Genomic DNA, 23543 nt, shown 5'->3' with positions numbered 1-23543 from the left:
TGCTTTCTTCTCCCCATATCTGTTGTCGCCCGTGCCTCTTCGCTAGTCCACGTGTCATGATACGTCATCTTCAATATACAGACTCAATTTTTTCCCAATACAGATAGTCCCCCCACTTTCTATTTATTTATCAATTAAATATTTTGGAAGTGGATCTTCACAAAAAAGGATTTTTTTGCCATAATCAATGTTATGACAATACTAACGCTTTAGTTGTCTTTTTCTATTTAATGCTCTACACACGTGTCACCTTCTGATTGGCTCTGTAATTCTGCAGCCTTTTTCCAAGGCTTCTTCGTCCCCTCTATTTACGAAGTGATAATTGCCTTTATTATAGGCTTTCCATCATTACGCTTCTTTGTTTGACAGTTGCTATTATATACATATTTAACCTTTTTTCCTTTGTCTTCTTCTTCATAAACCCTTAACATATACTTTACTCTTTACTTTTGTTCCTTTCTCCTTTAGTTCATCCTTTCTCTGCAATGGCATCTCCGAATCCTAACCCTAAGAGAATCCCAATTCTTGATAGCTTCCCCAACGCCCTGTAAGACATAGAAGGGGTAGAGGTGGCAGGCTTCGTAGCCTAGGATCCGTTCGTGGTGGTTCCTCTGGTTCCATCACTGCTTCTTCTAGTTCTGGCACTATTTCTAAAGGTTCTATCACTAAGAAATCCTCTTCTGAAGGTAAAGAACTTTTTGAGCCTCTTCAAGAGCTTTTAGTTGAGGAAATAGTACCCAATGACTTATCCTTTGAGAATGATAGAAAAACTCTTTGTGAACAAGTTGTTAATTTAAAGAAAGCTGACATTTTTCCTTCTCTAATCACTGAACCTTTGGTTTCTATTGTTCGAAAGATTGCAACTGGAGAAGTGATCTTCGTATAGTGATCCCTAATCCAAACCAGAGAATATCTTTTTGTAGGATTGGATTTTCTTTTGTTTATACTTACCCCTTCACTTTGGGATTTATTCCTGCTATTGACCCGGTTATACTTGATTTCTGTCACTTTTTCAAAATTTGTTTGGGACAAATTGGCCCCCTTGTATGGAGAGTAGTTGCTTGTTTGAGGTATTTATCTGTCAAAGCTAATGTTGACTTTTCCTTTCCCCACCTTATTCATCTTTACCACCCCAAGCTATTCCGCAATGGAGTTTTCACTTTAACTGCAAGAAGTAAAAGGGTCTTGGTAAGCCCTGAAGATGACAAAGATCGTGGGTGGTACACTCGTTATGTTACGGTACGCACAGTTGATTTGGTGGGTGAAACAAATATCCCCTTCCCTGAGAAGTGGAACTTTGCACGTAAGTTTTTTTTTTTTACTTATCGTTCCCATCTTTAAGAATTTCAACTTCTTTTCTAATTTTTTGCTTTTCTATAGCAACCATGGGAGATTTGGAACCTGTTCCTAATTTCCGTGGTTGGGTAGATTCAATCTTGAAAGTCGTGCCTATGGAGGCGAGAACTTGGAAATCCATTTCCAGTTTACATGGTTGGAAAGTGAAAACTCACGGTATGCATCTTTTTATGCTTTTTCGTATATTAAGTCCTTTCTTGTTTCTAACTTTTTTCTATCCTTCTTTTTGTCAGGATTTGCTATTCGAGGAATGACAACTGAAGTAGCTATTGCCCTTCGAGCCTCTTCTGGTACTTCACTCTCTTTGGAGAGAACTCAAGCTACGATGTCAAAGAGGAAAGTTGTAGAAGAGGATTCTGAGGATGATGAAGATGAAGACACCTCTTTGATAACTAGACCAAGAGCCAGGAGACACATCGTTTCCGAGGATAAAGATGAAGTTACCCTTGTCCGTGCCTCTCTTACCGAACCTGTTCACATTCCTTCTGATGATGAAACCACTCTGAGGGACACCAATGAATCTATTCAACGTCTCTTCGTTGGTGGTTTTGAAAGTGGAGAACTAGGTCCAGTTTTAGATGAAGTTCCTCTTTCTTCCTCTGTTCCCATTCATCCTATTCCTCTGTTGGTTTCAAGTGCTTCTTTGCCCATTCTATCTGTTCCTGCTCCCTTACCTATTTCTGCTCCCTTACCTGTTTCGAGTCCTGTGACTCATGTTATTTTCACTTCTTCTACCGCTCCTCCTTCTATAGCTCCCCTTCCTCTGTTCAACATGCAGAGGAGGGTTCCAGTAGCAGAAGCTTGGCTATGAGGAGCGTTACACTTGAAGTTCCTGCTAATAACAGTCTTTTAAGGAAGTCTGGTGGAGCAGATGCCTGGCTTAGGCCTTTGATTGGATATATTGAGAAGAAGAAGATGAGTAGTCACAGTTGCTTAACTCTGATGAATGACATAATTCATTATACTTTGAAGGTATTTTTCCTTTACTTACTAACAAGTTTTTTTATCTCCAAATTCTTATTTCTATGAGTTGTCACTGTAGGCTAACCTCATTGGTACAGAATTGATGGGAAGAATTTCCCTTCTGGAAAAGAAAGCCCGTGAGTCTGAAAAGTCTATCCACGAGGCTGAGGAAATAGCCAAGGGAGCCCAGCTAGAAGCAACTAATTGGAAAGAGCAGTTTGAGAATGCTCAGGGAACTATAGAAGAATTGCTAGAGAGTAGAAATCTCCTGGAGCAGCAAAAACGAGGTCTGACTTCTGAGTTAGCAGTTGCCAAAGCTTTCTCAAGTCAATTTGAAAAAGACAAGGAGCGCCTTGAATGTTGTTTTTCAGAACAGTTATCAAAGTCAAGTGAAGAAATCAGAGAACTTAAGGCACTCTTGGACAAGAAAGAAGAATATGCAGGAGAAATAGTGCATAACTTGACTCAAGTTCAAGCTGATTTAAGGATCTCCTCTGACAAAGTACGTGCCTTAGAGAGTTCTCATGCCTCCCTTGAAGCTTCTCTTGATTCTCATTTAGCTGAACATCAAGTGTTAAAGAATGATCTTGCTATGTGGGAAAGGGAGTATGAACTTCTTGAGGAGAAGTTTGATTTAGAGGTGAGTTGGGATTTCTTGAACTTTCGTCGTGATGCTTTAATGGAGGCTAGTCAAGAAAACTTTGACTTAAACTCAGAGTTAGACAAAGTTTTAGAAACCATTGAAAGAACCCAACAACCACTTGACTTTCCTTCTCCGGCAATTGAAGCTCCCGTGGCTAAGGAACCTGTAAATGACGAAGTCGTTGCTGTGGCAGTTGAAGTTGAAGATGTTGCAATTCCAGCTCCCGAGGGTGAAATTTCTACGACTCAGTCTATGGAAGCTGAAACTTCTGTGACTCTTGCTCCCCTCGTTGAACCTAACACTTCAAGCCAGCTGAAACCGCTCCTATTGCTGCTTTTTCAGAAGTTGCCACCGTGCCTGTGGCTGTTTCTGAAAGTGAAATTAGTATTGCAACTTCTGATGTGCCAACCCCTTCAGTGACCAGTTAAATTTCCAGACTTTGTTTTTACTTTCTTTGTTGGATGATGGTTTTATCCCTTAGTTATTGTTTAAGGGATTTTTTGGTGAAAGTCCCCAGTTATCATAATGGGGCACTTGTATAAACTTTTTGTTGACTAAGTTTCTACTTAGTCTTTTTAATTATATCAAGAAGTTTGTTAGTACTTCAATGTGTTCTATTCTTGCCTTTTCCTTATCTATTTAGGACTTATAGAATAGTTTAGCATTTTTATCCTTTGAAAATGCTTTATGATTCTTCTCATGACTTATTAACATGAGGTTTATAAAAGAGGGCCCTTTTATATATATCGACACTTAATGAAGAAGACGTCTCAACTTCATAATGGTGTTACAATACGATGAAAGAAATAGGAATACACATGTTTTGTTTGAAACAACTTTGACAAGTTTTTATTCATGGACTTGGACAAGCTTTTGAATATTACATGTATTAAAATACATCTATAACTTTCTCGTAACTGTTTTTCTTGTAACAGATTTTTACAAAATAAATATTATTCAACAAGGTTTTTCCTTGTAACCCGTTTCAATACATAGTCATGACCCTATCTTAATGTATTAGGAAGGGTTTGAGAGGTGAATCCGTTGTTCTCATGGGAAAGAACATTATGATGAATGTTTTGCATCTTCCTTTGTTTTGATGAGAAAGAACACAATGATGAATGCTGAGGTTCCATAACTTCTGCTCGACACTTGTCTCTTTGTGGCTTGATTTTTTCGATTTTCGTATTCGATTTTCATTCGATTTACATCTCCGTTTTACCGCACGTATCTGTGTACAATATGCAATCCCTCAAGTGTTTGAGCGCTGAAGTATGAAGCCTCGAGCACTTGTTTGTTTCTCTCAATTTGGTCCTCTTCCTGAAAATAGAAAAACATACGGGACTTTGGAGGTGCGATTAAAGATGAAGACTGCCTAACCCGTGCATATTTTCATCAGATTAATTGTAACCCTGGGCTTAGAATTTTAGAATATTCCATTTTGCCGTGCAGGTCGTGACTCATCATTTGGAACGGGTAAGGGTTTCTGCCTAGCATCTAAAATCGTTAGTAAAATTTTAACAATTCAAAGAAAAATTGTAACATAGCGAAACCTGACCGTGGGTACCTTCTCAAAAGTAGTATATGTTTAGGTGGACAACATTCCAATGTGAGGGTAGAATCTTGCCATCTATTGTCTCCAACTCGTATGCTCCTTTTCCTGCAATGTCACGAACTCTGTAGGGTCCTTCCCATGTTGGACTTAGCTTTCCTGAATTAGCAACTTTTGTAGATTGGAACACCTTTTTAAGCACGAAGTCCCCAATTTTAAAGAATTTGAGGTGTGCTTTCATTTTATAATATCGTTCAATTACTTGCTTTTGTGCTGCCATCCTTATTAATGCAACTTCTCTTCTTCCTTCGAGCAAATCAAGGTTCACCCGCATCTCTTCATCATTTGATTCCTCCGTTGCTTGAACGTACCGTGTTCTCGGTTCTCCTATTTCAACTAGAATTAAGGCCTCTGCACCATAAACCATTGAAAATGGTGTTTCTCCCGTGCTTGTTTTTCTCGTTGTACGATAAGCCCATAATACTCCAGGTAATACCTCAGGCCAATTACCTTTTGAATCCTGTAACCTTTTCTTCAAGTTGTTGATAATGACCTTGTTTGTGGATTCTGCTTGTCCATTCCCACTGAATGGTATGGTGTAGATGTTATCCTTTTAATTTGCCAACTTTGAAAAAATTCTGTGATTTGAGCTCCTATGAATTGCGGACCATTGTCACACACGATTTCCTTTGGTGCTCCAAAACGACATATTATATTTCTCCAAATGAAGTCTTTAACTTCCTTTTCTCGTACCTGTTTAAATGCTCCTGCTTCTACCCATTTAGTGAAATAATCTGTAAGTACAAGTAGAAATTTCACCTGACCTTTTGCTTGTGGCAATGGACCTACGATATCCATTCCCCATTTCATAAAGGGCCACGGGGCTATAACAGGGTGCAGTAACTCAGCTGGTCTATGCATATTATTGCCATATCTTTGACATTTATCACACTTTGACACAAAACCGTTTGCTTCTTCTTCCATTTTAGGCCAATAATACCCTGCTCGAATCAGTGTTTTTACCAGCGACCTTCCTCCTGCGTGATTTCTACAATGTCCTTCATGTACTTCCCTCATCACATATTCTGTTTGGGAAGGTCCGAGACACCTTGCTAATGGTCTACCGAACATCTTTCGATAAAGATTTCCTTGATTTAAACAATAACGAGCAACTTTTATGCGAAGTGAATAAGCTTTTCTTTTGTCATCAGGCACGGTTCCGCGCTGTAAAAAAGCAATAATTTCGTTTCTTTAATCCCATGTTAAATGATTAAAATTTACCTCGTTCTTATCAGGTTTGAGAACGGAATGAAATAAATGTACGACCGAAGCATTTGCATCGTTTGCTACGTCTGCTGCAGATGCGAGATTAGCTAAAACATCTGCCTCCACATTCTCATCTCTTGGGATCTGCATTACCTTCCAAGTTTGGAATTGCTTTATTAGTTCCCGTACCTTTTCGAGATATTCTTGCATTCGTGTCTCCCTGGTTGTATAAGTCCCCAACATTTGATTGACCACGAGTTGAGAATCACTCTTGATTATAATCTGTGTTATGCCGAGTTCTCATGCCAATTCTAGACCTGCAATTACAGCCTCATACTCTGCTTCATTGTTAGTTATATAATGACATTTTATGGCCTGTCTAATAGTCCCACCCGTAGGCGGTATGAGAACTATCCCTAGGCCTGCTCCTTTTACATTAGACGAACCATCAGTGAATAAAATCCAAGTCCCCGGGTTTGCACCATTAAAAACTTGTAATTCTTTTTCTGCTTCTAAATGCATCCCCTGGCTAAAATCAGCTACGAAATCGGCTAATACTTGAGATTTTATAGCAGTCCTAGGTTGATAAATGATTTCGTATTCACTTAATTCTATAGCCCATTTTGCTAACCTCCCTGACAATTCATGTTTATGCAAAATGTTTCGTAATGAAAAAGCAGTAACTACAACAATGGGATGACATTGAAAATAAGGTCTTAGTTTTCTAGATGCCATGATCAAAGCTAATGCTAATTTTTCTAGTTGTGGATATCGTGTTTCAGCATCTAGTAAAGACTTGCTTACATAATAGATATGAGATTGTTTACCTTGGTCCTCACGGACTAAAACAGCACTTACCGCAACTTCTGACACAGCCAAATAGACGAGTAGCTTTTCTCCTTCCTTTGGTTTTGCCAATAGTGGTGGATTTGACAAGTAAACTTTTAAATTTCTAAGGGCTTGTTGGCAATCTTCGTTCCATTCAAAATGATCTTGCTTTTTGAGTGCGGAGAAAAATTTAAAACATTTTTTTAAAGATTTGGGAATAAACCTCCCCAAGGCTGCAATTCTTCCCGTTAGCCTTTGGACTTCTTTTTTACTCGTACGGATATCAAGGATCTCCTTTATTGCTTTGATCTGAGAAGGATTTACCTCAATACCACGGTTAGAAATGAGAAAACCCAAAATTTTGCCTGAGGCAACCCCAAATGCACATTTTTCTGGTTTGAGCTTCATATTAAATTTTCGTAAATTTCAAATGTAACAGATAAATGAGAAACATGATCATGAGAATGCTGGGTTTTGACGAGCATATCGTCTATATATACCTCCATGGTTTTTCCTAAATGTTCTTGGAACATTTTGGTGACCAACCTTTGATAGGTTGCTCCAGCATTTTTGAGACCAAAGGGCATTACTTTATAACAGTAAGTCCCCCTGTCTGTGATGAAAGAAGTTTTTTCTTCATCACTGAGGTCCATTTTAATTTGGTTGTACCCCGAATATGCATCTAAAAGACTCAAAAGTTCATGTCCTGCAGTTGCATCAATTAACTGATCTATATGCGATAAAGGGAAAGAATCTTTTGGGTAGGCTTTGTTATGATTTGTATAATCCACGCAAACTCGCCACTTACCGTTTTTCTTAGGTACAACAACTGTGTTTGCTAACCAATTAGGATACTTTACCTCGCGGATTGACCCAATTTTCAATAGCTTTTGGACCTCATCTTGAATCATCTGATTTTTTTAAAGCTCCTTGTTTTCTTTTCTTTTGCTTTACTGGTGTGAAGGATGAGTCTTCATTTAGTTTGTGAGTCATCATATCCGGTGGTATCCCTATCATATTAGCGTGGGACCAAGCAAAACAATCCACATTAGCTTTTAAAAATTCAATCAACATACCTCGCATGTTTGAGCTTAAATTGTCTCCAATATAAACCTTCCGTTCAGGCCATTGCTCAAATAATATCACAGCCTCGAGCTCTTTAATTGTTGTTTTGATATTTTCATTCTCTTCAGGTTCTTGAATTGTATCAGGTCTCGAGTCTAAATCTATCTTTTCTTGTTCAGTTGAGGTTTGATCCTTGATACCTTCAACTATTTCCTGTAATTGCTATTTTTCTTTATTTACAATGCTCGTATCTGTTACAGCATTGATACTCCTGGCTGTCTGCTGATCCCCACGAATTTGGCAAATTCCCCATGGTGATGGGAATTTAATAACTTGATGTAGAGTTGATGGGACAACATCCATATCATGGATCCAAGGTCTCCCCATGATCATATTGTAAGTCATTTCCATATCTACTACCTGAAATTTAGTTTCTTTAACAACACCTGCAGCAAAAGTTGTTAGAATTACCTCTCCTTTTGTTACCACACTTGAATTGTCGAACCCGGACAAGGTATGCGCCTTAGGTATCATTTTGTCTTCATCTTGCATTTCATGTAATACCCTTAATAGTATAATATTGACGGAACTTCCTGGATCAATCAAAACTCGTTTTACATTAGTATCATGTACAAGTAAAGATATTACCAGTGCGTCGTTATGTGAGGTCATTACTCCTTCGGTATCTGCATCATCGAAAGAAATACTTTCATTTTCTAAAACCTGCCGTACCCGTTTCCCGTGTGTTATCGTTACTTTAGAAACCTTGTTGGAAGCCGTATATGTTACACCGTGAATATCTTCTCCCCCACTTATAACATTCACGGTTCTCTTGGGTGAAGGGAGCTTTGGTGGCTTTTGCCTATTTTTCATATAGGCTTGCTTACCTTTCTCACTAAATAACTTAGTGAGATACCCTTGTTTCAATAGATGATCCACTTCACTTTGTAAGAATCTACATTCTGAAGTTTTATGCCCGTGATCATTGTGGAATTCGCACCAATGGTCTGGATTGCGTCTATTTGGATTTGACCGCATCTCTTTTGGCCATCGTACCTTATCTCCCATGCTCCTCAAAACAGCTACGAGCTCGGAGGTAGTGACATTAAAGTTATATCCACCGAACCTTGCCTTTAAACTTCTGTCATCATCTCGTGACTCTTGTCTGTTTCGGTCATTTCTGAACCTTGATGAAGAACCAGATTCCCTGTTCCTCGATTTTTGATCATATCGTTGACTATCCTACTTTGACCATAAGTCTTTCCCTGTAGGTCCCATATATGGATCGTACCTGTTTTCACCTGATCTTTTTTCGGTTTCTGATCTCCTGGAATTGCTCCTTTCTTTATGATGAAACAGAGGTACGGTATCTTCCTCAATTCGCAACTTCGTACTATACCTGTTATAAACGTCATTCCATGTGGTTGTAGGGAACTCTCGAAGGCTTTCTTTAAGTCTTCTCGTGGCTTCTGAACTTTTGTCATTTAAGTTGCTTGCAAAAGCTATTGCAGCCCAGTTATCAGGTACACGAGGTAAAGTCATCCTCTCACGTTGGAATCTATAAACAAAATCTCTAAGCAACTATGAGTCCCCTTGTTTAATTTTGAAAATGTCTTCCATTCTTTTTTCAACCTTTTGAGCTCCCGAGTGTGCTTTAATAAAAGAATCTACAAGCTCAATAAAAGAGTTTATAGAATTTTCAGGTAAAAGAGAATACCAGGTTAATGCACCCTTGGTGAGTGTTTCTCCAAATTTCTTGACCAACACTGATTCAATTTCTTGCTTGGTCAAGTCGTTGCCTTTTACACCTGTAGTAAATGTAGTTACGTGATCATGTGGGTCTGTTGTGCCATCATATTTTGAGATGTCAGGCATTTTGAACTTTTTAGGGATTGGAAGGGGAGCAACACTTGGTTTCCAAGGTTGTTGTGAGTATTTATCCACATCCACTCCTTTAATTATAGGGGGAACTCCAGGGATTTGCTCGATGCGCTCATTTTGTTCCTTAAGTTGTTTCTGCAAAGTTAGTACTAAATTTTGCAAATGAGAATTATTTGAATTACCTGGTTCTCCTTCCTGTGGTTCACTGGGGGTTCCTCCATTTCCAGAATTAACAAGGCCAGAACGAGGATTCTCCAATGTATTATTATTAGGCGTAGGTGTGGGTGGTGCAACAGGTAATCGACTAACTAGAGCCTGAAGAGCTTTGCTAACCCGTGCATCAATTACTTTTTGTAAAGCTTCATCTGCCCCTTCAAAATGTCCAGATTGCTCTTGTTGATCAGCACAAGATTCAGGAGCAGGAGTGCCTTCACGAGATTGACGTGGTGAATTTTGAGGGGAGGGAACCACGACAATGTTCTGTAAATCTCTTTGATTTTGATGGATTTGATTTTCATGGTTTCCCAAGGTGTTTTCACTGTTATTGTTGTTGTTGTTATTATTGTTTGACATGATGATAACAACGGATGGAATGTAGCTTAAAAGAGAAGATTATCAGATTCCCGGTAACAGAACCAATTTGTTTAATCAAAAATCTGAGTCTTTGGTCAAAGCTAGAAATAAAGAGAAATTCGGATTACTGATAATCTGGAGACGAAAATAATAGAAGACTTCTGAGAATAATAAAGTAATAAGTAGTTTTGTATTTCAGTGTAATCTCAATAATATTTTGTGTGTCTACAGATGTTGAGTCCTTCTCCTTTTATAGTTGATTCTAGGAGAAGGTGTAATGTCTTTGTCTTAATGAGGCAATTATGAGCAATAAATGACATTGAAAGAAACGTTACACAATCATTTCTATTTAATACAAATTTTCTAACGTATTTGATATTTAATGCTGTATTTAAACTCTTTTACGTAATCAGATTCGTATCTTCAACTTCTTCCGATCTTCGGTCTTTAAATGACTCGAATAGGTACGAGACTCGTGCCATTTGAGTAACGACCCACACCTATGTTGCTTTCTTCTCCCCATATCTGTTGCCGCCCGTGCCTCTTGGCTATTTATTGCGTTTTGACCTTTTGACCAGTCCACGAGTCATGACACGACATCTTCAATATACAGACTCAATTTTTTCCCCAATAAAATAGTAGTTAGGGTGATTGTCAGAATTGTTGTAAATGGCTGATCACCCGGTTTCTTCGACATTGTGGCTAAAAATTCAGGTGATCGTTAGAACTTCTAATGCTTCAAATTCTGGCAAACGTGTTTTATAATACTAACACAAGACTATTTTCTCTAAAAGTTTCTTAACGGGATAAAAATATAAACAGTGATTTAAAAAAAGGTGTTATTACAAAAATAGCCGGTCAGGTTCAATATTCGATATACATAGATTACAACAACAACAACAAACCCAGTATAATCCTACTTAGTGGGTCTGGAGAGGGTACTATGTACACAGACCTTACCCTTACTCTGGGATAGAGAGGCTGTTTCCAAATAGACCCCCGACATCCTTCCTTCCAAGAACTTCCTACCTTGCTCTTGGAGAAACTCGAACTCAGAACATCTTGGTTGGAAGTGGAGGTTGCTTACTATCTATATACATAGATTGTACATTAATTATATACAACTATACATATATTACATCTGTCGGCTATTTTTAGTTTAAGAGATTAGACCAGCGAATGTTTTAGTTAAGGGATCTTTACGCAAATAGCCGGCGATATTCATTGTTTATTTTTTTAGCCATATATATAGATTATACATAAATTATACATATATTATACCTCAATCAGCTATTTTTAGTTTAAGTGGTTGGATGAGCGGCTATTTGAGTTAATTCTTCTTAAAAAAAAGTCCATCCAGCATAAAACCACAACGGCCCACTTTGATGCTCGATTAACAATGGGCCAGCCGGTCGTTGATTGGCCCAATAGTATCGTGGAGCTTCTAACAACTTAAAACCCTAAGACAAAAGTCTCCATTTCTGCAAAGTTGAGAAAAGTCTGTGAGGCAGCAGTCAGAACAGGGGCGCCGGAGTATATTGCAGAGGCATACAAGTATAATTTCTACCCAATTTTTATCTCTTCGTTTTATTTAGTTGAATCATGAATGCGTATATGTAGATGCAAATGCAAGTAAAATTTAATTGTTTTTAACAGAAAAATGGCGGACAAAGCAGTGACAATTAGAACAAGGAAGTTCATGACCAATCGTCTTCTTGCAAGGAAACAATTCGTAAGTCTTTAACACTTATATTATCTATGTTGCAAGCTGCACTGCTTATCTTAAACCTCGTACTTGTTACTTGTATGTTTTAATCTGTTCTAATTGGCATGTTTAATTTTTCAGATTATCGATGTCTTGCATCCTGGAAGGGCCAATGTTTCTAAGGTTAGACAATCTTTTTCGTCCGCCTTATTTACGTTTGTTTGGTTATTTTTGTTGAGTGCCTTTTGCAATTTCAGCAATTTAGTTGTTAATGCGACTTATACTACAAGATCCATTCTTTTCTCTTTGATTCTACTGACTAATGAGAGGTCCCTAATGAATTAGATGGTTACTAGAAATGTTAGAAAAAGTTAGCGGTAGTCGTAATATTGGAAATATAAGAGAAGGCAAAATATGTGTTTTTTTCAAGTTTTTCTATTTCTATAAACATTCATAATTTAGTACTGGAATTGGTTGTAAGGATTCATATAGCCGAGGCCGACTCAACAAGTCTGGAATTGACGCTAGTTGCTATTATCTTAGTTGTCGTTGAGAGAGAGAACTCCATTTGTGTGTGGATTGCAGAACATAGCTTGTTGCAAGCTCGGGTAAATGAGGAAGGTTGAGGTAGGTTAACGGCCAGCTTGAAAATGGTCCAATAATAATGAATCCTTTTAGCAGATACCGAGGATTCAAATATTCGAATCCAACTAGTTCACAATTGAGATGTAGTTGATTGGTATAGGAAATAGAGAAAGCAAAGCATGTACAGCTTATTCGAGTTTCATATGCTTTTGATTTAATTTCTTATGTCCCACCTGTTTAAAATGTCATTGCAGGCCGAGTTGAAAGAGAAATTAGCAAGGATGTATGAGGTGAAGGATCCAAATGCAATCTTTGTGTTTAAGTTCAGGACCCACTTTGGAGGAGGCAAATCTACTGGTTTTGGCTTGATCTATGATTCGGTTGAGAATGCGAAGAAATACGAGCCAAAGTACAGGCTGATCAGGGTAAGAATTCATATTACTTATTTATGTTAGCATAAAAGTCATTAAGTCAAGAAGGTAATGTGGTATTACAACTCCTTTAATAGTTGGAAAGGATCTAATATCACCTGATAGCTTATAATCTTTTGAATTGTTTTGCAAGTTCATTCTTGAGACATCCATGCTGAGCCTTAGTGTGAAAAATGCATTGATATTGTTTTTCAATTGCACTTTGTGCTGGTTTTGTTCTTCAAACGAGTATAAGCATGAAATTATAAAAACAATTTATCTTGTTGCTGAAGTTCTTTTTGTGATAAGATTTGAGATAAGTACAAGATTTCTTGCATTCAGTTATCTCATTGCTCATTGTTTGTTTTAATGCATAAAATATGTATTAGAGAATTTTGGCAGTGAAGGATCTTTGTGTACTATCTTCAGCTCAATAATATTAATCCCAGATAAAGTACATGTTATAATTTAACATACACAAGTAATTGATTTATGAGAAATGTTTACAGCATATGCCATCTTAACTTAGTCATTTTGCTATTTTTGTTGGAATTGTTTATCAACAAGGACTACTTGATATAAAAACCCGCATGTGCAGTTTCTTCATTTTTCAGAAGTTGACAGTCTTACACATCCTCAATAATGTTATCTTCTGCTCTTTTGCTATCAAAAAGTAATTGCTAGCTGCATTAGTTTGAGCTATGTTGTATAAAAGGCTGCATTTGTTTGAGCTATGTGTCCATAAAGTCATGTGGTTTTTTTAAACCCATTCTCTTCCTCCAGTCCTATCCTTGCTCATTTAGATTCTGGTTTGTGATGCATTTGTCATATTGCTTTATTGTGAGTATATCTTATTGAGCTGTTCTAGTATTGTGGCCTATGATGCTAATTCAAGTAGCTATCTTCAAGTATAACAGTCTTATCTTTAAGTAAATAAATGCTTTAGTTTTCATGCTCCATTATGTTGAGTGCACCTTCAGCATCAAATCGGCAGGCTTAATGATTAATATGTTTTCGGCTAATTTATTTGACTGTTGAACAACACTTGCAGAATGGATTAGACACAAAGGTCGAGAAGTCTAGGAAGCAGATGAAGGAGCGGAAGAACAGAGCCAAGAAAGTACGCGGTGTCAAGAAGGTAATGGTTTTTATTTGTGCCTCTTCAGCTACGACGAAGAGAGGGTTTATTGGATTCGTATCATTTATTTTATTCTTGTGCTGATGTTCTTGGTTGCATGAATTTTGCAGACGAAGGCAGGAGATGCTAAGAAGAAATGATCTGCCAGGAACAGTTCCTTTAAACCAAATGCAGAAAATATTTGCCGTATTTTTTTTATGTTTCTCTGGACATTTATGCCGAATCCTTTCAATTTTGGTTGAGTCACGCAAATTCATTTTGCAAGTTTATGTGCTAGTTTTTCTTAACTTAGAGAATTTGGGAGTGAAGCTTTTTTCTTAACATTTTCTCTGTTTTATAATTACCATATCAAATGTTCCGACAAGGAAATGATTAGGAAACCAACTTATCCGAATAGAAACAGTATGTTCTTAACCAACTTTCTTTGATTTCTTACTTTGCTCAAGTATAACTTAGAAATTGGAAAGTAACGCATAGTATATGTGAACACTTTTAGATATATGTTTTCTGCTCCAATTTCCCACCTCCTTTGTAAGAAGATATTTGGAGTAAAACAGAATTTTATTCATAAGCTTTGTTTAAGGAAGATATTATAATGTGATCAATTATAAGTATACCATTGTGATGAATTACATCCAAATTGTGATGTACATCCAAAATTGTACCATAATGGGAATATGCTTGGATTGGTTTTCGACAATGTGGTCATGTGATAGACAAACCATCTAATGTACTCGAATCTTGCACAATTCTACATTGGAATACTATATATTCAATTTCTCTGTGGCAGTCCCTCTTATGAAATGACATTCAAAGCTTCAACTTCTACCTGCTCAAACGAGCATTGCTTATTTCATGAGCTACAGATTTTAGCTACGGTTCTCTTTTTCTTTGTTTAGAGTCGCGGGCTCGTTAAGAGTTTAAGCTTTATGCATTGACTATGCAACCAAAAAACTACACAATATTCAAGTCACTAAACCTTAATTGTAAGGTACATTTTTGTAAGTGTTTGTTGACATTTATAAATATAGTGACTAACCTCCTAACACCGTTAAATTATATTGGTAGTCTAATTTTGTCTTTGCTTTCATATATATAACCTAGTTCCACCTAATCCTTGTTTCTACCTGTTGGACTATTACTACTGCAACATTATCAGTGTGTATATAGCAATGTGGCACTGCACAACTTCCAATAGCAATCCAATAAGAAGACACTGTAGTAGTCTGTACTAAAGGATGACAGGAGACAGATTCGTACTATGAAAGACAACAAAGGGATGTTTGTTGTTATGCACATGATACTCATTAGCTGCCAACATCTATGTTTAATGCACACTGCTACTCAATTAAGAAGTTGCTTCTTGTAATTAAGAACAATTCTTGGTGAAATTTTAATTACTTGCACAAATTGAATCCTCAAATGACTTTGGAACAGGTTCAAAAGTTGACCTTTCTTATCTATTATCCGTTGATCCTGTAGAGTTTACACCAATTAAATAGAACTTAATATCGCAATACTAAATTATGTTTTTGGAGCGAGGAGGATCAAAAGATATATTCTTGATTCCGTAGACAGTTATGATCGTATTTCAACTAAATCTAATATTTTTTACGCGAAACATTAATATACATGTGAAAAATCTCTAAAATTGTTGTAACAAATATTAAAATTTAAACCCACATTTAAAGGGTGAATTCGTCAAATTTAAATCCAGAAACTCCCTGTGAATCTCCATGTACTGCTTTGGAAGCCATGAGGCTGGCAAGAAGGTCAACAAATGCACAAAATATGTATCTGTGCGTGCTCTTTGGATTTAAGGCAAGATAACAAATGAGAAGCTCATGCAATGACTCCCAATTGGCTCTTGTATCACTCAAGTTACATGACTCCACTATTTCTTGCATGGATCTCCTGAAGTCCAAATATGGGTTTGGAGAGAGTTGGAATAGCAGAGCAGCCATCTAAAAGTGTGTCAGATCCCTGATGCTCAGCCTGCAATCAGAGGCGGATGCAGCTTTTGTTTAATGAGTTCAATTGAATCCGTACTTTTAATACGAAAAATAAATGTAAGTGTGAAAATACCAACCAAAAAAAAAATATACTAACAAAGATAATTCCGTATCGATAATTTCAAAAGTAAGATAAGTTTAGAAGTAAGAACCTTAAAGGTTGAACTTATCAGTTCAAATTCTGAATCTACCTCTGCCTGCTGCAATAACGAAGAAGTTGATTCTATGGAGGAAGACATGAATGAGGAGTCAATAATGGAGTTGGAGTTGCCAGGGGAAGAGAAAAAGAATCGTCGCGAAGCGAGGACAGTGGAGAAATCAGGAATAGTAGCTTCTTCGATGTCACATTCGAGTGTAAATTCGTAAAGGGAGTTGAAAAATGGCATGTTATGATGTTCTTGATTTTCATGGATATTGGAGGATTGTGATGGCATTGGACGTTTAGATTTGGTGAAGCAGAAATGAAGATTTTTTCCTAATGTAACAGGCATGGTGTGGTTATTGATGATTGTTCCTCTAAGTCTCAATGTCTGAGGCAGAGAAGTAGTTGCAGCAAAATGGTTAGGTTGAGAGTTGAGACAGGGCAGTCCAGAAAAGATATATTTACGATAAGATTTCAAGTTATAAACACAAGGGAGAAGGGAAGCCTCGAAGCGATGGTAAAGCTTTCTTCGTGTTACCTATAAGTCACGGATTTGAACTGTGAAAGTAATCATTAATGCTTACATTGGGATAGTCTGTCTAAATCTCACCCCAACCCTTCCTTAGCCCTTGCATGAATGCGAGATAATTTTTTATATATATTTACAACAAAAAATTTTAGCCTGCAATAACATAGCCTAAGAACTGAATTTTCATCACTTAGAATTTCGCCAACCTACTAGTTGAAAAAAAGTAAAGAACAATAAAAATTGAAAAAACTTACAGAAATTATGTTTATGCATCCAATCTCAGATTGTTTTGCGTAAGAATTTAACAATATAAACTGCTTACTTCTTCCAAAGGTTATTTACTTTGTTAGCGAGATATTGTTGCAACTCCAGCCATTGCAACAAAGTTTACAAAACCTTGTTGATTAATTAAGATGATTAATTGAGTATGTGAGTGGTCATTGTCTGTCCATCCAAGTTACAAAAGCAGGAAAGTGAAACATCAACTGCATATGATTGTCTGAATTGCTTGTGAATTTTAATTCAATGATTTTCTGAATGTGCATAGAACTAAGCATATGATATAATAGTAAACATCTAGAATACCCTTTTTTCCCCCTCAACTTCGACGTTTTCTTGACTAATACAGCAAGTTAGAATGGTTTTGGAGAAAAACAAAATACTTTTGACGTCTCAGCAGTACTTTCGATACAAAATATATATTTATGTGTAAAAATTCAACAAATAATAGTATGAATCCATAACCTTAAAAATATAACGGGTTCATGTTAAAAATCTTAAAGATTGAACTCATAAAATTTAAATTTTGGATTCGTATTTGCACGTGTGAGAAAGATGTTACTCCTACCAAACATGTGTGATCCAAGATTTCAAAGTAATAGGTGCAAAATATTACTGCACTCACTTCTTTTTGCAACAATAGACCTATAATTATATATCTTGAACTTAATTATTTATATATATTCATAGTTGAGTCGAAACCACGAGTGCAAACACATCTAGTTTACGATAATGTACATCTGGTCCTATCAAAATTCAAAGGTTATAAAAGGATGTTGTAATTGGTAACCAAACTTTGGAAGAGGAGACATCAATCCAGCTTCACATAGCTAACAAGGAGCCCAAGCTAAACAGCCAATTCACCAACCACATTTCTTGCACTTTCTTAGGGCCCGTTTCTTTTTTATCGAATGTATTTCACTTTTTTCAAAATTAGTGTTTGGTCATGAAATTTTTGATTTTCACTTGAAAATAAATTTCGGATTTTTTCGAAATTTAAAAAACTCCAAAAAACTATTTTCAAAATTTTCACTTCAGATCACTCACAAAAATTCAAAAACATCCCAAAATTATATTCATATCCAAACACAACTCTAATTTTCAAATACCATTTTCACTTGAAAAAAAAATTCACTTTTTCCCCAAATTTTACAATTCTTATGTCCAAACGCCTACTTAATTCTCATCCTTTTGCTTCTTCAAGTCATCATATTTGTTGGTAAACTGGGACAGAAGTTTTTCACGTTGAAATCATTATCACTAGTCTTTATTTCAATCCAAATGCATGCTTTTGTTTGGCACTTACACTAGTGGGGATGTACAAATGGTCTTTTAGTTCTTTCTTTAAAAAAATATATGATATTTTGAACATTATCAAATTCTATTTAAGTTGTAAATTTATTGTTTTCTTGCCTTGGCACAATTGTGCAGTAATACAATAGATATCACACTGCCAATCAACTCATAAGTAATGAATTTTCCAGCTCAATACTTTACGGAAAGGCTAAACAGCCGAAGTCTGTGTGGTTATTTTCCGCCAACTAGAGTTCCCTCCGTACGCTAGATGAGATTGTCAGTGACGTACGAAAAAATTGATGTGAAAAGCAATTGAGAGAACAAAAAAGAGAATGAGAATGAAAAACAACTTGATGGCATTAATAATAGCTATTACAAAAGGCAACATAGTGTCGAGAGGGGATCAAGTACTCCAACTTTGAAGCAAACAAACAATTCTCTATATTGGTGTCTCTCCCGTTGCCACCTTTATCTTTGTGAGCGCAAAGTTGACAAATGATAATTCAATGTAAAAATAGCACGAGCAAGCCAATTTTCGGACTGGTCATTCAAAAATAGCCAGCGTTTGTAAAGTCATTGAAAAATAGCCATTATTTTTTTGCAACACAGAAAGTTCCAGCATAATATAATGGAGATCAGTGCACATGTGTATGAACTTCTAGCATATTATACTGGAACTCCAACATGCGGAAAGTTCCAGTATAATATACTAGAGATTGGAGCACCTGTGTACGAACTTCCAGCATATTATGCTGGACCGGTATATTATACTGGAACTCCAGTATATCATACTAGATCTCCAGTATATTATACTGGATGATGTTTTATACTTTAATACCACACAAGGGGGGAGGGGAGAGATAATTTGTGTGGTGATCGACTTTTCGCTTAAACTGATTATGGAAGGACATGGTTCTTCTAAGTGTTCCTTAACCTACTATTGCAGAATTAGTAAATGCGGAAAGTAAAGAACACAAGTATTTTACGTGGAAAACACCTGGCTCAAAAGGTGAAAAACCACGACCTACTTTCCAGTAGGATTTTCCCAAACTCTACACTAAAATCACTGAGCTAAAAACTGCATTTATAAAAACTCTTTTGTAAACCTAGGACTAACTCTAATTCCGTTGTAGCAAACAACCTCTCACTGTTGCGACAACTTCAAGTTAACTCTAACTTGAAAACTCTAAGTACCTATTACAATTGCCTCTAGATAAAGCTGAAAGGTACAATATAAAACCACCTACTACAATTGAATTAGAATAAAAGACAGGCACTTGGAACTAGTTCTTCTATCTGGTTCAAGTAGCTTCAGGTTTGCACACTTGAATCACACACGAACTGCGTGCAAAATTGCCTTGCTATTTTGCACTCAATTCACATTTAACTTCTGCTTATGTGTGTTACCTGTAAAAGAGAACAACACTGATATTTATAGAGTTAGTAAATAAAGATTGACTAGAATTCTGATGCTACTCTTCCTTGGTGAAAGAGTTCTAGTTGATCTCAATCTCTAACTCCTTCCCTTTCTTAACCTGTGTTCTCTTTGAGTAAGGAGTCCTTATCCTCATCCAATATGCAGCATTTTCGATCAAGATCAAGAGATATCACTTCTATCAAGTTAGGTATCTCATTCACGTGTATCCCACATGCTAGTATATCCGTATCTGTGCTCCACTAGGATGGACCTGGTTCATGTCTGAGTTCCTTTGTCAGTCTTCAGAACTAACATTTACTTGGGCCAACAAATTTTCCCTTTTTGATGATGACAAATTCTGTATTTTTCATACACTTAGGCCGTGCTAGAACTCAGCTTAACATCAATGCAATGTTAAAAACATTTTTCACTTATCATTAAGAACCGAGTTCATTAGGTTATAAAATCATTATTCAGAATATAAAGCACAATATCTTTTCCCCTTTTTGGCATCATCGAAAAGTTGAATAAACAATGTGTGATTTCTAGATTTTTAAAAATTACTCATGGCCATTGGGGCAACTGCAAATGCATTCATGGATTAATTTTGAGTAATCAACTACACATTCAAACTATCAAGGAAAGATAAACAGTCAACAAGAGCAAAAGCAGCAAACTTCATTGATAGAGAATATGATTCTGCTACAATCTACAAAAAGAAACAAAAACAGTTAAAACATGAATAACAAATATAAAAATCCCTAATCTGGGTCACTAAAAGGTCTAGGTAAGGTTCAGGAAATTAAGCCTTAGGAAATTAAGGCTTGGAAGAACTGGAGGTTTGGGTTTCGGCTTGGAGAAGGTGCAACATGTCTTGAAGAATTCCATCATTCTTCTCTTTTTCCTTTGTAAGCTCAGTTCTGAGAACATCTCTCTCAAATTCTACCTCTGCCAAACGAGTCTTCAGCCTTGCTATCTTAGCATCCTTTGCCCCACTCTCCTGCAATAGAGCTCTGACCTTGCTATTGATAGGTGTCTTTTTAGATGAACCAGGTTCATTGGGAATGGAAATGGCCTCATAATCACAAGCAATCAAAGTATTGATTCCAAAATGGTCTTCTTCCACTTCTTCAGTGGCACCTTACAATAGGCAAGAACAGTAGTGAGAATGAAGCCATATGGAGTGGCATTTGCCTTAGAACCATTGATAACCCGATCCAGAAGTTTGATTATAAACCGAAGCCAATTGATCTGCCGCTCGCTATCTAGGCATTCCATCAAAACCAAGTCCATGTAGTTGTCAATGTGCCTTCTTTTCTGCCTAGGCAGCACACACTTGTTGATGAATTCAAACAATACCTTGTGGGATGGCTTCATTTCACTCTTATACACAACCTTAGACTCATTTACTTCTTTGTTATCACCGAATTTCCTAGTAATGACTAGGGCGGTAGGAAGAGAGTCCAGACTTGGCCATTTTTGACTCGTGTAATCATCATAACCTTCAGAAGGTATACCAAGGATTTCACCCAGCTCTTTTACATCAAAAGACAATTGAACCCCTTTCACCAGGCTGGTGACTCTTCCATCCCTGAATTCTGCATTTGTCATGAATTCAATAATCTTATTTCTGGCCAGCCTGCCATATATCTGAAGGATCATATCCTTCCACCCATGTACCTCTAGCCTTTCAAGCAATAGAACCATCCCTTCTTTCTCCAAGTCCCTCAAAAGTCTTCCTTTCAAGATAGTGCGTTTGCCAAACTTGGCCAGCTTGTCCTGTTCAGTATTAGGCTAATCCTCCTTTTCACCACTCTAGTCTTCTTCTTCAGTAATTATAACTTGTTTGGATTTCACAGCAGACCTTGTCCGTTTAACCAAAGTAGAGGGTTCAGCAGACTTGGATACAGATGAAGACCTCTTTGAGGAAGTCTTGGCTTTCTTGGGCTTAGGGGTTTGAACCTCCACCTCACCAGTCACATGTTCACATTGATGGACCAGGTCCATCTCATCTACATTAATAGCCTCAACAGGCTCTGCCACCTTTGCTTTCCCTTTGTCCATCCCTTTCTTCTTACTTTCTTGCATAACTTTCTGCAACTCCTTCTCACTTTGCTTCAACTTGCTCTTCGTAGCCCTTCCTTTTGATAGAGGAGTTTCAGTAGTTTCAGTAGAAGCAACCTTCCTTTTATTGTTGGCTCTGGCTGTGCCAGAAGTCTTTGGAGTTCTTTTTTTCTTGGGGTTATAACTCTCACCAACCGTTTTCAGAAGATCTACTAGCATCTCTTCAACAGATGGACCGGGTTCATCTGTATGCTTGCTAAGATTTACTAGTCCTTCAGCATCTTCCCCTGATCAACTTCCCGTATTTTCTTGCTACTTTTTACCACCTTTTCTGGCTCAGCTCCACAGATAGCCATTTTAACCATTTCATAGGTGGGTGAAGAATCAACTACTTCTTTCCCTTTTCCCCTCTCATCACTATGCACATCCTCACTCTCTTTTTATTTTTCTCTTTTATTTTTACCTCCTCTCCTTCTTGACTCAGGCATTTACACATCCACAACAGATCCAACCAAAACAAATCGATTTTCCAAATTTTCAGCTAGATCAGAAATTACTTCAGTAGAGGGATTTTGCACAGATATTACCTACTCAAAATCAGAAGACCCAGTTCCTTCTCCCTCACTCACAGACTTAAAAGAATCATCAGAATTTTGGGAATCTTGGGCTTGACTGGCTATTAACTGTGTGTTTAATTTCTTGGAAAGCACACCTATAGCCACAGTTTTTCGAGCAAGCAACTTTACTCGTCTTCTCCTAGGTTGAGGGGTAGTTCTGGGTTAAGGAGTGGTGGAAGAATCGGAGGGGGTAGGTGGTGGAGGTGTACCGGGGTTATTTTAGGGTTGGTCATTTTCTCTAAATTCTGAAAAAATGTATGGTTTGAGTTTTGGAAGAGAAAAGAAGAGAAAACAGAATTTTTTTTACGGTTTTGAAAATTATGGGAGAGTGGCAATGGTGATGATGATGAATTTAAAGGAGGAGGATAATTAATATTGTCGCACCTCCTTTTTCCGCACCCGCGAGGGTGCAAGGGAGTTTTTTTCCAATTAAAGGACAATCGAAACGGGATTTGTTTATTTATTTCAGAGTCGCCACTTGAGAGATTTAGGGTGTCCCAAGTCACCAATTTTAATCCCGAATCGAGGAAAAGAATGACTCCATATTACAATCTGCGCACCAGAAATCCGGATAAGGAATTCTGTTAACCCGGGAGAAGGTGTTAGGCATTCCCGAGTTCCGTGGTTCTAGCACGGTCGCTCAACTGTTATATTCGGCTTGATTATCTGATTTTATACAAATATGAACTTATGTGCAAAATTTTATCTTTTTACCGATTTCTTACTTATTGTTATTATTTTACGAGAATTGCTACGTCGTGGAAACATATCTCGAACCACGTTACATCAATGCACCCGTAGTTGTTTGGCATATCTCGACTCGGTTGAAATTTGGATTTGGGTCACATAAATGTGCACCCGAGTTTAAGGAGATAACATTATTAAATACGCGCCTAAAGCGACTAGCGCAGGGTTATTTTGAGAAAAGGCCGTGAAGTTCGCTAAGCGGCCGATCCCGAGTTCTAAGTAATTAACACATACATTTGTGAGGGCCCCGCAATCTATACATTTTACTAGGCGAGGCTCATCTCATTTATTTTAAATGGACAAATCCTAAAGCGACTACATCTTTTCTATTAAAATTAGTCTCTAAAATAAATAAAGAAAATCCTAATTAATTACGAGCTTTTTTTTTTTTTTTTTTTAAGAAAGCATGGCATACTAATTGCTATATTAATACAAATATTGATGAACAAGAATTTTACTAAAAAAAAAATTCGAA

General features: G+C 37.1%; 1 protein-coding gene and 1 long non-coding RNA gene across 2 annotated transcripts; one reads left to right on the top strand and one right to left on the bottom strand.

Moving 5' to 3' along the window:
• The first annotated feature begins 11540 nt into the window (after positions 1 to 11540).
• On the top strand, positions 11541 to 14288 carry LOC107775219 (small ribosomal subunit protein eS24z). Its single transcript, XM_016594929.2, has 6 exons — positions 11541 to 11681; positions 11784 to 11859; positions 11974 to 12015; positions 12672 to 12842; positions 13879 to 13965; positions 14076 to 14288. Exons 2-6 carry the CDS (start codon positions 11788 to 11790, stop codon positions 14103 to 14105), a joined length of 402 nt encoding a protein of 133 aa, XP_016450415.1. The 5' UTR covers positions 11541 to 11681; positions 11784 to 11787; the 3' UTR covers positions 14106 to 14288.
• A 1261-nt stretch (positions 14289 to 15549) lies between these two features.
• Positions 15550 to 16492, bottom strand: LOC107775220 (uncharacterized). The gene is made up of 2 exons (XR_012694498.1): positions 16130 to 16492; positions 15550 to 15960 (listed from the first exon to the last, which is right to left on the bottom strand). It is a non-coding gene; the product is annotated as an uncharacterized LOC107775220 (long non-coding RNA).
• Between the last annotated feature and the right edge of the window lie 7051 nt (positions 16493 to 23543).

Source organism: Nicotiana tabacum, chromosome 8, assembly GCF_000715075.1.
Source record: "Nicotiana tabacum cultivar K326 chromosome 8, ASM71507v2, whole genome shotgun sequence".
Taxonomy (NCBI): Eukaryota; Viridiplantae; Streptophyta; class Magnoliopsida; order Solanales; family Solanaceae; genus Nicotiana; species Nicotiana tabacum.
Note: the sequence above shows the minus strand (reverse complement) of the source record. Positions and strands in the feature narration are given on the sequence as shown.

Excerpts from the sequence above, each read along its gene's own strand:
- LOC107775219 (XM_016594929.2), top strand. The coding sequence starts at position 11,788 with ATGGCGGACAAAGCAGTGACAATTAGAACAAGGAAGTTCATGACCAAT. Across the intron at positions 11,860-11,973 it reads TTCTTGCAAGGAAACAATTC|ATTATCGATGTCTTGCATCC; the intron begins GTAAGTCTTTAA and ends TTAATTTTTCAG. Across the intron at positions 12,843-13,878 it reads CAAAGTACAGGCTGATCAGG|AATGGATTAGACACAAAGGT; the intron begins GTAAGAATTCAT and ends CAACACTTGCAG.